General features: G+C 41.5%; 1 protein-coding gene across 1 annotated transcript in view; it reads right to left on the bottom strand.

Moving 5' to 3' along the window:
- LOC117316118 (TPR and ankyrin repeat-containing protein 1-like) overlaps positions 1 to 16574 on the bottom strand; it is a 121780-nt gene that overhangs the window by 56233 nt on the left and 48973 nt on the right. The window contains exons 16-21 of the mRNA XM_033870617.1: positions 15283 to 15600; positions 13109 to 13384; positions 9290 to 9468; positions 3745 to 3991; positions 1842 to 2102; positions 246 to 401 (exon numbers count right to left, since the gene is read on the bottom strand). Of these exons, the coding sequence (XP_033726508.1) occupies positions 246 to 401; positions 1842 to 2102; positions 3745 to 3991; positions 9290 to 9468; positions 13109 to 13384; positions 15283 to 15600 (1437 nt within the window). The remainder of the gene's footprint in view (positions 1 to 245; positions 402 to 1841; positions 2103 to 3744; positions 3992 to 9289; positions 9469 to 13108; positions 13385 to 15282; positions 15601 to 16574) is intronic.

Genomic DNA, 16574 nt, shown 5'->3' with positions numbered 1-16574 from the left:
AAAAACATAAATGACATATGTCAGTTTTGAATGGGACAGTAACAACAGCCCACAAATTGATAAATTGGGCCAACTGAGCTAAATGTCCAAAACATATTTATACTACCCAAGGCATAAAATCTTTGTCTCTTTTGAAAGCTTTTGACATGGCAGTGTAAATGGACATTAACGATGTATGGCCCATGGCCAATGACCCACCAAGTAATGACATTAGGCTAAAAACTGATTAACTCTTCTATTTCTACCTTTGTCTCTTTCCAGGGCGACTGACAAGGCGGCGTGAATCGGTGTATCTCCTGGCTGTAGGGACAAATACACTGGCTTAGCTCCCCTATCAAACAGTGTACATAGCAGTTTGAAATGTTCCTCTTGGATCGCAGCAAGAATACACATCTTCCCCTCTGTAATGCAAAATGTTTAATTCTCTGGATTGAGGATATCTTAATTGATCATGATTTTTTTAATTTGAATACAATCAAATATTCCAAGTTCTATTATTGTGAAACAAGCATGCTGGGTATTGCTGAAGAAATACACGTCCCCTACCTGCCCTAACTAAAAATAGTAAGAGACCTTGATCTTGACCCAAAAACCCTGCACCTTGATCTATTCATACGTAAGTTACATACCAACTTTCATCAACATACTTTGAAGCATGACTGAGAAAAGTGCGGAAAACTAAGTGGACGGACTGACAGATGGACAGACAGACGAATGGGGGAAGAAACCTTAGTAATTAGTCCCCACAGATTCACCTGACTAATAATCTCCACAGACATCATGACAAGACATTCAGGAGGATTCTTGGTGCCCACCATTAAATGATCTTTATTCAATTTGATTCTATGCAAGACTAATCTTTTCTCTTTTTCTACTTGATGAGAGGGGGAACCTACAAATGAAACCTAAGAGAGATCTATAAAGAACTTTCTGTAAATTAGAGTAATACCAGACATCAAACAGACTCAAAATCAAATGTTCACAACTACGGACAAAGGGAACCTACAAATGAAATCTGTGAACATACGGACAAAGGGAACCTACAAATGAAATCTGTGAACATACGGACAAAGGGAACCTACAAATGAAATCTGTAAACATACGGACAAAGGGAACATATAAATCAAATCTAAGAGAGATTGAAGAAGAACATTCTGTGAATTAGAAATAGCAATACCCAGCATCAACTGCGGCCATTTTGTTTTCTGGATCAGGCTCAAAATCAAATGGGCACAACTATGGACAAGGGGGACCTGCATAAGTAAAGTTTGAGAAAATCCTTCAAGTACTTTTGAAGAAACAGCGATAGTAAACTTCAACTATACCCATCAAAGATGTCCACCAGTCAGGTTGACAATTAATGAAATCCGAAAATTGGACCAATAGTTCCGATTGGATGGACTTGTCCAAACTATTCAATATGTACTGTAGACAATTGTCTTCTACAAAATCACTAAATATGCATTGAGATCAATCATATGCTTTCAGCCAGTTAGAGGCTGTGGTGGCCATCTTGGATGCTTGATTCATGAAATAAAGTTTCAAGGCATCATACTTATTATGTGTGCACAGTTTGGTGAGGATGGCATGCATCTGCGGTTCCTGAGATTAGCTAGTTTCATTGCATCGGGACGAGACATGACAGGATGCTGTGTGACGGGACAGACATGGGTAACAACATATGATGCCTCCCCCCCCCCCCCCCCCCCCCCCCCCCCACCTTTATGGTGGGGTCATTATTATGACAGAATATGCTTGCATTTTGCATTTGTTTCAATATTCTACCATACTCGTGAAATGTATGACAATCCATGGGAAGCCATTCAATATCCTTTACTTACCGTGTTCCATGATTGCCCCACTGTCCAACATGTTGTCAATGAGCTGAGCAAGAAGGTCATCTTGCTTGAGAAAGGATGGATGACGGATCACGCGCGAAATGTTGATATTTTTAGCAAAATCTCGCAGAGATAAATCCCCATGATATTTCCGATTCTCTCGAACCATGATGTCAACTTGTCGCCATTTCTCTTCCTTTGCCAATCCATCAATGATCTTCTGATAAAAATCCACAGGAATTCTTGCCAAATTTTCTGGTATCTCTGCAGAAATCAAAACAATAGACAGTTTTAAAATGTTTCTTACAGATACCGTGGTATTTATTGGGAAACACGTTCCAAACTGAAATTCAACACCTTGTGTTGGAAATTTACCTATTTTACCCTCTAAATGTTCTTAATCTTATACTTACCAAGAACTGATTGTAATGGGGACCATTACAGATGTCCCCCAAACACCCCCACAATCATACCAATGTGTTTGGTATCCCTCATAACCTATCTATACCAATTTTCACTTTAATCTGACAATTTCTTAATTTCGACCCATCAGAGGCCTCCATTTTGTTACCATGGCACCAAAATGTTCCGAAAATCTTACACGTTATTCAGCATCCCTAAAACCCCCTATGTATTAAAACAATGAGTGCACACACCCCGCCCCTAATGAGTATGTCTGTGAAGTTCCTCCCAGTTGTTTCTGAGAAAAGTGGCAGAAGAAATGAGAAGAAACAAGAATAATGATAATAATAAGAAACGAAGCGAAAACAATATGTCCCCTCTTGGTTTGGGGGACATAATTATCTAACTATTGTCCTGCTGAGATTGTTCACAATTACCAGTAATAAATTCATTTTCTGGGTTAAAGGTCACACATATTTTGCCCAGATTTATAGATAAGGGTCAAACTTTTTGCAACCAGTTCGATTTTAACTTACCAAAACAAGACAATTTGGCAAATCATAATCCCCAGCCTGATGTGCAGAGATGACTTGTAATAAGCAAGCTTGTTCCATGAGATACAACCCTTACAAACTTTTTTTATGTTGGTCAGAGGTCAAAATATAGGTCAGAGTTATTTACTTTTGACAAATAACATACACCTCATGTCAGTGAACACAAGCAACAAGCATGAAGTTCTAGACGTGTAAAGTAGTGAAGGAGACTGAGTCTGGACAAATTGCTTATGTAGGTCAGAGGTCAAAATCTATGTCAGAGTCACCTAAATTTTACACTTGACACACCACCTCAACAAAGTGAACCTTGCCCAAATTAGAGCCCACTCATGATAATGTGCGGACGGACAGAAGCACAAAACTATAGTCTTTCCTAATCCCCTAATCCCTCACCCCCATTAAAGGGGTAATGTCATACTAGTGCTGGAAATCAATGTAAATTTCATGATCGATCATCACCATTTCTTAAACGATCGATGATCGATTATTGACCGAGTATGAACAGAAAGGGATATAACAGCAAAATCATTAAACAAAATAGGGGAAAATGTTGTGGATATGTTTAAAAACATCTATCTAAGTTTTAAAATGTTGTTTTAATGCATTATTATGTCAATTTACCAGTGATATTGTTCATTTTTTTATTATTGAAGTCGACTGTAAATCTTGAACATTAGCATTTTATAGTCAAACCATGATCAATAATGACTGATTAGTCATAATCGGAGGTAAACAGACTAATCATCGATTAAATTGATTAATAGGAACAATTCCAGGCCGTACTGTGTTTGCAGCCATGCAAAGTTTTGGTGAAACGTACCTCCACTAAGGAGACATGTTTGGAATCAGTGTTTTGGTCAAACCATATACTACCGTACATGACCTAATAAGGGCGCCGGTAATTATTAGGTCATATATGGTATTCTGACCAGTATTCAGGTCAAACTCACCAGGGTTAAAGGTGGTACTGAGACTCCTTGTGACCAGTGCCAAAGCCTCGTTGACAAGTCTCTGATGTTGGTTGTTGTTGCTACCTTTGTGTTTCTTTCGTATGACTTTGGACAGCTGTATGTACGCCTTTCCAGTACGTTTAAGCCTAAGATGTTCTTTACCCTCGTTCATGTACTGGTCACAAGTTTCACAGTGGTCAAACTGGACCGGCTCAGGACGACTGACTTGGGGCTTTGCCTGTTTCTGCTGAAAGAATAGATAAGAAAAACATATGGTGAAATATGTCTAAAGATCAAGGCAGCTAGGTCATACTGTCCATACACAAACAAATGGCCATGGGCATGTTTGAGATCTTCTATACTAATGACTTCCACATCTCTACATGAATTGTAGTAGGTTTATAGCATTTGGTTTGGTTTGTTTTTGTTTAATGTCCTATTAACAGCCCGCGGTGGAGGAAAGCCGGAGTACCCGGAGAAAAACCACCGGCCTACAGTCAGTACCTGGCAACTGCCCCACGTAGGTTTCAAACTTGCAACCCAGAGGTGGAGGGCTAGTGATAAAGTGTCGGGACACCTTAACCATTCGGCCACTGCGGCCCCAGGTTTATAGCAGGTTTACCAATATGTATGATACACTAATTGGGATTAATTTTTCTTAAAGTAGGTCAAATTTCAAGGTCAATTTATGTGGTATCACTGGAAAGGTTATGTCACAAGGACACATATGTCAAATACCTGAGCTGTTTCCTTATTTTGACCAACACAATGCTGTTTTATATAAAGTTTTACCTAGCTGTTAAAGGACGATGACAGGGGTATAGGAGTATATGTTTTAGAGTCATCAAATTCCACAACCTTACTAACTTCTCCTCCTTGTTACCTGTGTAGGATACTGTACCTGTTGTCTTTGCTGTCTCTCTCCTTCCTTGTTACCTGTGTAGGATACCATACCTGTTGTCTTTGCTGTCTCTCTCCTTCCTTGTTACCTGTGTAGGATACTGTACCTGTTGTCTTTGCTGTCTCTCTCCTTCCTTGTTAACTGTGTAGGATACCGTACCTGTTGTCTTTGCTGTCTCTCTCCTTCCTTGTTAACTGTGTAGGATACCGTACCTGTTGTCTTTGCTGTCTCTCTCCTTCCTTGTTACCTGTGTAGGATACCGTACCTGTTGTCTTTGCTGTCTCTCTCCTGTACCTGTGTAGGATACTGTACCTGTTGTCTTTGCTGTCTCTCTCCTTCCTTGTTACCTGTGTAGGATACCGTACCTGTTGTCTTTGCTGTCTCTCTCCTTCCTTGTTACCTGTGTAGGATACCGTACCTGTTGTCTTTGCTGTCTCTCTCCTTCCTTGTTACCTGTGTAGGATACTGTACCTGTTGTCTTTGCTGTCTCTCTCCTTCCTGGTTACCTGTGTAGGATACCGTACCTGTTGTCTTTGCTGTCTCTCTCCTTCCTGGTTACCTGTGTAGGATACTGTACCTGTTGTCTTTGCTGTCTCTCTCCTTCCTTGTTACCTGTGTAGGATACTGTACCTGTTGTCTTTGCTGTCTCTCTCCTTCCTTGTTACCTGTGTAGGATACTGTACCTGTTGTCTTTGCTGTCTCTCTCCTTCCTGGTTACCTGTGTAGGATACTGTACCTGTTGTCTTTGCTGTCTCTCTCCTTCCTTGTTACCTGTGTAGGATACCGTACCTGTTGTCTTTGCTGTCTCTCTCCTTCCTTGTTACCTGTGTAGGATACCGTACCTGTTGTCTTTGCTGTCTCTCTCCCTCCTTGTTACCTGTGTAGGATACTGTACCTGTTGTCTTTGCTGTCTCTCTCCTTCCTTGTTACCTGTGTAGGATACCGTACCTGTTGTCTTTGCTGTCTCTCTCCTGTACCTGTGTAGGATACTGTACCTGTTGTCCTTGCTGTCTCTCTCCTTCCTTGTTACCTGTGTAGGATACCGTACCTGTTGTCTTTGCTGTCTCTCTCCTTCCTTGTTACCTGTGTAGGATACCGTACCTGTTGTCTTTGCTGTCTCTCCTTCCTTGTTACCTGTGTAGGATACTGTACCTGTTGTTCTTGCTGTCTCTCCTTCCTGGTTACCTGTGTAGGATACTGTACCTGTTGTCTTTGCTGTCTCTCTCCTTCCTTGTTACCTGTGTAGGATACCATACCTGTTGTCTTTGCTGTCTCTCTCCTGTACCTGTGTAGGATACCATACCTGTTGTCTTTGCTGTCTCTCTCCTTCCTTGTTACCTGTGTAGGATACCGTACCTGTTGTCTTTGCTGTCTCTCTCCTTCCTTGTTAACTGTGTAGGATACCGTACCTGTTGTTCTTGCTGTCTCTCTCCTTCCTTGTTAACTGTGTAGGATACCGTACCTGTTGTCTTTGCTGTCTCTCCTTCCTTGTTACCTGTGTAGGATACTGTACCTGTTGTTCTTGCTGTCTCTCCTTCCTGGTTACCTGTGTAGGATACTGTACCTGTTGTCTTTGCTGTCTCTCTCCTTCCTTGTTACCTGTGTAGGATACCATACCTGTTGTCTTTGCTGTCTCTCTCCTGTACCTGTGTAGGATACCATACCTGTTGTCTTTGCTGTCTCTCTCCTTCCTTGTTACCTGTGTAGGATACCGTACCTGTTGTCTTTGCTGTCTCTCTCCTTCCTTGTTACCTGTGTAGGATACCGTACCTGTTGTTCTTGCTGTCTCTCTCCTTCCTTGTTAACTGTGTAGGATACCGTACCTGTTGTCTTTGCTGTCTCTCTCCTGTACCTGTGTAGGATACCGTACCTGTTGTCTTTGCTGTCTCTCTCCTCCTTGTTACCTGTGTAGGATACCGTACCTGTTGTCTTTGCTGTCTCTCTCCTTCCTTGTTACCTGTGTAGGATACCGTACCTGTTGTCTTTGCTGTCTCTCTCCTTCCTTGTTACCTGTGTAGGATACCGTACCTGTTGTCTTTGCTGTCTCTCTCCTTCCTTGTTACCTGTGTAGGATACTGTACCTGTTGTCTTTGCTGTCTCTCCTTCCTTGTTACCTGTGTAGGATACTGTACCTGTTGTCTTTGCTGTCTCTCTCCTTCCTTGTTACCTGTGTAGGATATCGTACCTGTTGTCCTTGCTGTCTCTCTCCTTCCTTGTTACCTGTGTAGGATACTGTACCTGTTGTTCTTGCTGTCTCTCTCCTTCCTTGTTAACTGTGTAGGATACTGTACCTGTTGTTCTTGCTGTCTCTCTCCCTCCTTGTTACCTGTGTAGGATACCGTACCTGTTGTCTTTGCTGTCTCTCCTTCCTTGTTACCTGTGTAGGATACTGTACCTGTTGTTCTTGCTGTCTCTCCTTCCTGGTTACCTGTGTAGGATACTGTACCTGTTGTCTTTGCTGTCTCTCTCCTTCCTGGTTACCTGTGTAGGATACCGTACCTGTTGTTCTTGCTGTCTCTCTCCTTCCTTGTTAACTGTGTAGGATACTGTACCTGTTGTTCTTGCTGTCTCTCTCCTTCCTTGTTACCTGTGTAGGATACCGTACCTGTTGTCTTTGCTGTCTCTCTCCTGTACCTGTGTAGGATACCGTACCTGTTGTCTTTGCTGTCTCTCTCCTTCCTTGTTACCTGTGTAGGATACTGTACCTGTTGTTCTTGCTGTCTCTCCTTCCTTGTTACCTGTGTAGGATACTGTACCTGTTGTCTTTGCTGTCTCTCTCCTTCCTTGTTACCTGTGTAGGATACTGTACCTGTTGTCTTTGCTGTCTCTCTCCCTCCTTGTTACCTGTGTAGGATATCGTACCTGTTGTCTTTGCTGTCTCTCTCCTTCCTTGTTACCTGTGTAGGATACTGTACCTGTTGTTCTTGCTGTCTCTCCTTCCTGGTTACCTGTGTAGGATATCGTACCTGTTGTCTTTGCTGTCTCTCTCCCTCCTTGTTACCTGTGTAGGATACTGTACCTGTTGTCTTTGCTGTCTCTCTCCTTCCTTGTTACCTGTGTAGGATATCGTACCTGTTGTCTTTGCTGTCTCTCTCCTTCCTTGTTACCTGTGTAGGATACTGTACCTGTTGTTCTTGCTGTCTCTCCTTCCTGGTTACCTGTGTAGGATATCGTACCTGTTGTCTTTGCTGTCTCTCTCCCTCCTTGTTACCTGTGTAGGATATCGTACCTGTTGTCTTTGCTGTCTCTCTCCCTCCTTGTTACCTGTGTAGGATATCGTACCTGTTGTCTTTGCTGTCTCTCTCCTTCCTTGTTACCTGTGTAGGATACTGTACCTGTTGTCTTTGCTGTCTCTCTCCTGCCTTGTTACCTGTGTAGGATACCATACCTGTTGTTCTTGCTGTCTCTCTCCTTCCTTGTTACCTGTGTAGGATACTGTACCTGTTGTCTTTGCTGTCTCTCTCCTTCCTTGTTACCTGTGTAGGATACTGTACCTGTTGTCTTTGCTGTCTCTCTCCTTCCTTGTTAACTGTGTAGGATACCGTACCTGTTGTCTTTGCTGTCTCTCTCCTTCCTTGTTACCTGTGTAGGATACCATACCTGTTGTCTTTGCTGTCTCTCTCCTTCCTTGTTACCTGTGTAGGATACCGTACCTGTTGTCTTTGCTGTCTCTCTCCTTCCTTGTTACCTGTGTAGGATACCGTACCTGTTGTCTTTGCTGTCTCTCTCCTTCCTTGTTACCTGTGTAGGATACTGTACCTGTTGTCTTTGCTGTCTCTCTCCTTCCTTGTTACCTGTGTAGGATACCATACCTGTTGTTCTTGCTGTCTCTCCTTCCTTGTTACCTGTGTAGGATACTGTACCTGTTGTCCTTGCTGTCTCTCTCCTTCCTTGTTACCTGTGTAGGATACCGTACCTGTTGTCTTTGCTGTCTCTCTCCTTCCTTGTTAACTGTGTAGGATACCGTACCTGTTGTCTTTGCTGTCTCTCTCCTTCCTTGTTACCTGTGTAGGATACTGTACCTGTTGTCTTTGCTGTCTCTCTCCTTCCTTGTTACCTGTGTAGGATACCATACCTGTTGTCTTTGCTGTCTCTCTCCTTCCTTGTTACCTGTGTAGGATACTGTACCTGTTGTCTTTGCTGTCTCTCTCCTTCCTTGTTACCTGTGTAGGATACCGTACCTGTTGTCTTTGCTGTCTCTCTCCTTCCTTGTTACCTGTGTAGGATACTGTACCTGTTGTTCTTGCTGTCTCTCCTTCCTTGTTACCTGTGTAGGATACTGTACCTGTTGTCTTTGCTGTCTCTCTCCTTCCTTGTTAACTGTGTAGGATACCGTACCTGTTGTCTTTGCTGTCTCTCTCCTTCCTTGTTACCTGTGTAGGATACTGTACCTGTTGTCCTTGCTGTCTCTCTCCTGTACCTGTGTAGGATACCGTACCTGTTGTCTTTGCTGTCCCTCTCCTTCCTTGTTACCTGTGTAGGATACCGTACCTGTTGTCTTTGCTGTCTCTCTCCTGTACCTGTGTAGGATACTGTACCTGTTGTCTTTGCTGTCTCTCTCCTTCCTTGTTACCTGTGTAGGATACCGTACCTGTTGTCTTTGCTGTCTCTCTCCTTCCTTGTTACCTGTGTAGGATACTGTACCTGTTGTCTTTGCTGTCTCTCTCGTTCCTGACGTTCAAGCTTTTCCTGCCTTTCTTTTATTTGCTGTTGCTCAAGCTTCTGTTTTTCTAGTCTCTTCTTTTCCAACTTGTCCTGCTGTGCTTTCTGCTGCAGAGCATTTGACATTGCGGTATGCTGCATTTTCATCTGTCTGTTCATAGCTAAAACAACAAGATAATTCAACGAATTACAGTCCCCCACCGGGTTGTTATCTCGAGATCCAATAGCAATGAGTGTGAATCTCGAGATGCAATAAGGTCATGTATTTTCTTCAATGTATTGAATAGTGTAGGAGATAGAGCCCGGACAAGCTTTTTCTTTAATGTAGGTCAGAGGTCAAAAAATAGCAAAATATAGGTCACATTGACCCGGTTTTTGTACGCGACACACTGCCTTCCCACAGAGAACAATACTACTAAGTATTAAGTTCTAGTGCTTTATAGTGCAGGAGATAGAGCCCGGACAAGCTTTTTCTTTAATGTAGGTCAGAGGTCAAAATATAGGTCACAGTGACCTGGTTTTTGTATGGCACACACCGCCTTCCCACAGGGAACCCACACACTAAGTATGAAGTTCCAGTGTCTTATAGTATGGGAGATAGAGCCCGGACAAATAGTGTGCGGAAGGACGGACGGACAGACGGAGGGACGGACGGACAGACAGACGGACGGACACAACGCAAACCTATAGTCCCCCCCGGATTCCGGTGGGGGACTAATAACACCAATCCATTAACACAATACTGATCATGTACTATAAATGTTACCATTTCAGTGGTCATTTTATATGTGTGGGGATTATTTGCCTGAATTTTTCTTGTGCACCAGTTCCAAAAATACCTCATACATCACCAAATAATATGCATGGGGGAAATCTTCACGCCTGAATGGCATGCATTTAGCATGAATTTCCCTCTCAGGTACATCAGGGTTGCCACCTCTCGGGTCCTCGGTGGTAGACTCACAATATTGAAAGCTTTCTCCCGCGAAGACCTCTCTGACGCAACGCAAGACAAAATCTCACGTTTTTCGACAATGTTTCCCTCCAAATCATGTTAAGCCAACTACTAATGTACCAAATTGTATGTCATCCATGCAGTGCCTACTATTGTCAATCATGTCCGGTCCTTATCAATCAGAACACTAAGGCTTGTTTATGTATACACAGCAGGTGTGAAGGCAATTAGTCTGACATAATTAGGAGTAGTTAGTCCGTAGTCGGGCCAGCTGGGATCAGCCATATGCGTCAAGTCTCAGTCACATTGGTCATTTAAAATGACACGACTAATTAATAACAAGGACCCAATGGGCCCAAATCACTCACCTGCAATGCAGTGATCTTTTCATATATGGATCCTGCAGTTATTTGAAAGCATGCTACAGGACCAATATAATGTCTCTCTGCACTTTGGCTTTTCACTAAAAGTCATGGATCCTGCAGTTATTTGAAAGCATGCTACATGACCAATATAATGTCTCTCTGCACTTTGGCTTTTCACTAAAAGTTATTTAAAGATTTAAGCATACTTGATCGACGTGACCTTGAATGTGAGTCGGGGTCATTCATTTGAACAAACTTGGTAGCCCTTCACCCCAGCATGCTACAGACCCAATATTAACTCCATGGGACTCTTGGTTATTGAGAAGAAGTTGTTTCAAGATTTTAGCCTTTTTGACTCCTGTGACCTTGAATGAAGGTCAAGGTCATTCATTTGAACAAACTTGGTAGCCCTTTACCCCAGCATTTTACAGACCCAATATCAACTCCCTGGGACTCTTGGTTATTGAGAAGAAGTCGTTTAAAGATTTTAGCCTTTTTGACTCCTGTGACCTTGATTGAAGGTCAAGGTCATTCATTTGAACAAACTTGGTAGCCCTTTACCCCAGCATGCTACAGGCTAAATATTAGGTCTCTGGGACTGTTGGTTATTGAGAAGAAGTCGTTTAAAGATTTTAGCCTTTTTGACTCCTGTGACCTTGAATGAAGGTCAAGGTCATTCATTTGAACAAATTTGGTAGCCCTTTACCGCAGCATGCTATAGACCCAATATCAACTCCCTGGGACTCTTGGTTATTGAGAAGAAGTCGTTTAAAGATTTTAGCCTTTTTGACTCCTGTGATCTTGAATGAAGGTCAAGGTCATTCATTTGAACAAACTTGCGAGCCCTTCACCCTAGCATGCTGCAGGCCAAATATTAGGTCTCTGGATCTGTTGGTTATTGAGAAGAAGTCGTTTGAAGATTTTAGCCTTTTTGACACCTGTGACCTTGAATGAAGGTCAAGGTCATTCATTTGAACAAACTTCAATGATTGATTATTGATCAGTCATGAAGGGAAATATCTTCAAAAACATAAACCAAAGGGGGGAAGTGGAATGCTGTGGATATGTTTTAATACATTATGATTTCAATTTGCCAACAAAACTGTTTTCATTTATCAACTAGAACTGTCACCAGGATGGCTGACTAATACCCCCGCAATCTACACGAGTCAATGGTGAATTGGAACTGTTAATTAGAGGCCAACTAAGATAACCCATAATTTTGAGAAAAAGAAAGTGGCATGCACATCTACATTTTTGTGAAGTTTCATTGAAATCGGCCCTTCGGTTTAGGAGGAGTTGTCCGGACAAACTTAAAGTTATGGTTTTTATCAGAAAACCTGTTTATAGTGACCAGTCGCCATAGCAACCATAATTTTGAGAAAAAGAAAGTGGCATGCACATCTACACATGATCATTAATATGTGTGTGAAGTTTCATTGAAATCGGCCCTTCGGTTTAGGAGGAGTTGTCCGGACAAACTTAAAGTTATGGTTTTTATCAGAAAACCTGTTTATAGTGACCAGTTGCCATAGCAACCATAATTTTGAGAAAAAGAAAGTGGCATTCACATCTACACATGATCATTAATATGTGTGTGAAGTTTCATTGAAATCGGCCCTTCGGTTTAGGAGGAGTTGTCCGGACAAACTTAAAGTTATGGTTTTTATCAGAAAACCTGTTTATAGTGACCAGTTGCCATAGCAACCATAATTTTGAGAAAAAGAAAGTGGCATTCACATCTACACATGATCATTAGTATGTGTGTGAAGTTTCATTGAAATCGGCCCTTCGGTTTAGGAGGAGTTGTCCGGACAAACTTAAAGTTATGGTTCTTCTCAGAAAACATGTTTATAGTGACCAGTTGCCATAGCAACCATAATTTTGAGAAAAAGAAAGTAGCATGCACATCTACATATGATCATTAATATGTGTGTGAAGTTTCATTGGAATCGGCCCATCGGTTTAGGAGGAGTTGTCCGGACAAACTTATTAAGTTATGGTTCTTATCAGAAAACCTGTTTATAGTGACCGGTTGCCATAGCAACCATAATTTTGAGAAAAAGCAAGTGGCATGCACATCTACATATGATCATTATTATGTGTGTGAAGTTTCATTGGAATCGGCCCATCGGTTTAGGAGGAGTTGTCCGGACAAAATGCGTCTTCAGACGGACGGACGGACGGACGGACGGACGGACGGACGGACGGACGGACAACCTGATTCCAGCATACCCCCCTAACTTCATTGCGGGGGTATAATTAATAAAGTCTGCTGTCAATCTTGAAATTTTCTATGTTATTGTCAAACCAGGATCGGTAAAAAAAAAATCATGGTCGATTAGTCATAGAGGTAAAACAACTAATCATCTATTAATTGTTTAAATGGAACAACACTAATGAAGTTTCAGAAAATGGGGATCTGCTATTCTTTCCCATGCTTATAGGATGAATGAAAAGTAGAGCTCTCAGGAAACATACCCTCTTCAGCCTTCATGTACTCGAAGATGACAGCCAGTAGCTGGCTCTCCCCCTTAGACACGTATTCCACTGCCAGTCTGCTGTCACTATTCTTCTGCAGTGTACTGATATTAGCGTCCAGTAGCTCCATGATAACATTCAAACGTAAGGGTGGAGAGGCGCGTGAATCCCGCGTCGCTATGTGAAGTGCTGTGTTGCCATGGCTATCCAGCAGGTTTTGTTCCTCTGATCGTATAACAATGGTGTGTAGGGTAAATGGTAGCAGATCAATCACACCTGTACCAAAAGAAAGAGAAAAATCTAGTCCTCACTTTAAACATTCTGCATGTCTGAGAATGCAAGTTACTTAAGACATTGCTCCCTAGCAGTGTCATGATTTTGAGTTGGTGTAAATCTAGTAGTATATTTAGGTTGTTTCCTGTTTGAAGTGTTTTTGGAAGCTGAAATGGAGTTGGATGATTAAACAACTTCAAAATCTGCCTTCTACTGTGATGATTTTACACAAACTTAATTTCTAATAGCTGTGTAAGGCCATAAAAAATTAATGAATTGGTTCTCAGGCCCGCCTGCATCCAAAATTTGTAGCCGTATTGCTGATTTTATCGCAGAAACATTAAAAATAAAAATGCTCTAACTCTGGGGAAAAAATCTGGAACCAAATTTCCGGTTTGGGCTTTAGTCACACCAATATTTCAAGCTTTCGAATGAAAAGGAGTTACAATTAAGTGCTAAAGAGACCTAGCTACTTGATGCAAATGGCTAACTATCTCCACTGTGGCTGTGATATCCATGCAGACACGGCATGCAGATTCGGAAATAACAATAACACTGCCATGGAATGCACTTGGGGGATCTTCAGAAGCTTGTACAATGGCAGAGCTATATTTACACTTCAATATAGGATGGATGCATTGCGATTGTGGCATGGACGTTTCCCGACAAACTGAAAGAATGCCATGTTTCGTTTTTTGTAAAAAAATTGTTTCTTGTTGAAATTAATAAATACAGAAGTTGCTTCAAAAGACTGATTAAAAAAATTTTCATTTTGATGTGAATGAATATTTTTTGAAAAATTTGCCTGCATCTGTTTTTCATCCAATAAAATGCTCCCCTCCCCGATATTTTTTTTTCAAAAATTGGCCTGAGAGCCAACTAAACAAGGCATCGCAAACGATACAAGTCCCCTCGCGTGCAAACATGAACTCTGACGCAAAATGGGGGGTCGGGTTATTGCAGGATATTGAAATAACATCACTTGTCATTTGCACTGAACTGCAATAGACATGGATGGGCTTATTATCAGGCATGGGCTATCGAGGTATTGCCATGCTGGACCAATATATGAAGTTTGGTCAGGATCCGTTCAAAAATGAAGTTGCAAGAGTGCTGACAAAGATTTTCTATAAATAGTAACGGTGACCTTGACCTTGACACCCTGAAACACGAACTCGTTCGAGGTATTCCCATGCTGGACCCATATATGAAGTTTGGTCAGAATCCGTTCAAAAATGAAGTCGCAAGAGCGCTGACAAAAAGTGAACATACGTACTTACGTACGAACGGAACGCTATATCCCCTCCCCGACTTTCGTCGCGAGGGGATAATAATTTTATATGGCCTAAACTGGCCAAATATACTGATAATGGGACATTCATTTTAGACAAGTTTTAGTATACAAAAACACTAATGTGCTTATTACAGGTTAGGTAGAATTTTGAGGAATGTTTTTTCTGGGTCCATTGCTTACTTAGGAGTAGGCTACTGTGAGAAATACTGTTACAAAAACATCCTATATCTTTGGTGTAACTTTCATTTCAACAAATCTTTATTGACAATTGATGGTATTAGTCAAAAGGATCAAATAGCAGGCCAAGCCCATATAAAATCTCTCCTAAGGTGGCAAGTGGATCATATAAATATCAAATTAGATATATAAATTGACTATGAAATGAAAAAAATACATGTATAACTAACATTTAAGGGAGGTAACTCAAACATAAACATTCACACATCATGATAATATATACATGTATACATATATCTAGTATTTGATCATAAAATATTTAATATAAACTATATCTACAAGAATCAGTTATTGACAGGCATTGACCAAAAGTGGTGTTACTTTTCATGCACATCTCTGTAATTAGGTGAATAACAGTTCAAAACAATACCTGCTGCAAGTGTCATCTTGACCACGGCGTGGATGTACCGGTCACCAGCTTGGACTGATAGTGTGTTGTGGTCACTGCCACATGCAAGGAACAGTTCAACAAGTTCCAGCATCCACTCATCTGTTGCTAGGCGACTAAGGCTACAGAAAGGTCTTAGGTCAACTTTCATGTGAAAGGGAGGGAACGTCCCAATGGTCATTTTCAGCTGTTTGAAGGCGACTAAGGCAGGATTATTCTGATTTCTACAAACCAAGTCATAGGAAGCTCTGGCCCAAACTTCACCAGGCACATTCTGTAGTCCAGGGATCCTTTCATTATCTGCAAACAAAACATTCTACTAAGAAAGTGAAATATTCCGTATTGATGAATATATTATATCTAACATATTTACAGTGACGTTTTACTACCCTATCAAACAAGCATGCTTGGTATTGCTAAATCAAAACATGTCCCCTACCAGCTCCCCCTAAAAATAGTAATAGTGACCTTGAATTTGACCCTACCAGCTCCCCCTAAAAATAGTAATAGTGACCTTGACTTTGACCCTACCAGCTCCCCCTAAAAATAGTAATAGTGACCTTGACTTTGACCCTACCAGCTCCCCCTAAAAATAGTAATAGTGACCTTGACTTTGACCCTACCAGCTCCCCCTAAAAAAGAGTAATAGTGACCTTGACTTTGACCCTACCAGCTCCCCCTAAAAATAGTAATAGTGACCTTGACTTTGACCCTACCAGCTCCCCCTAAAAATAGTAATAGTGACCTTGACTTTGACCCTACCAGCTCCCCCTAAAAATAGTAATAGTGACCTTAACTTTGACCCTACCAGCTCCCCCTAAAAATAGTAATAGTGACCTTGAATTTGACCCTACCAGCTCCCCCTAAAAATAGTAATAGTGACCTTGACTTTGACCCTACCAGCTCCCCCTAAAATAGTAATAGTGACCTTGACTTTGACCCTACCAGCTCCCCCTAAAAATAGTAATAGTGACCTTGACTTTGACCCAAAACCCCTGAAACTCCAACTTGATCTGTATAGCTACTCATACTGAAGTTACATACCAACTTGATCTGTATAGCTACTCATACTGAAGTTACATACCAACTTTCACCAACATACCTTGAAGCAATTGGCTGATAAAAATGTGGAAAACTGAGTGGGTGGACTGACAGACGGACAAGGAGGAAACCTATAGTCCCCGGGTTTAACTGGTAGGGGATTAATAATAAATGGACAGTCATTTTAAATCTATCAACTTAAACGTCCTGTCTGTTAACACTTATCATTACAG

The sequence above is a fragment of the Pecten maximus genome, chromosome 18 (assembly GCF_902652985.1).
Source record: "Pecten maximus chromosome 18, xPecMax1.1, whole genome shotgun sequence".
NCBI lineage: Eukaryota > Metazoa > Mollusca > Bivalvia > Pectinida > Pectinidae > Pecten > Pecten maximus.
Note: the sequence above shows the minus strand (reverse complement) of the source record. Positions and strands in the feature narration are given on the sequence as shown.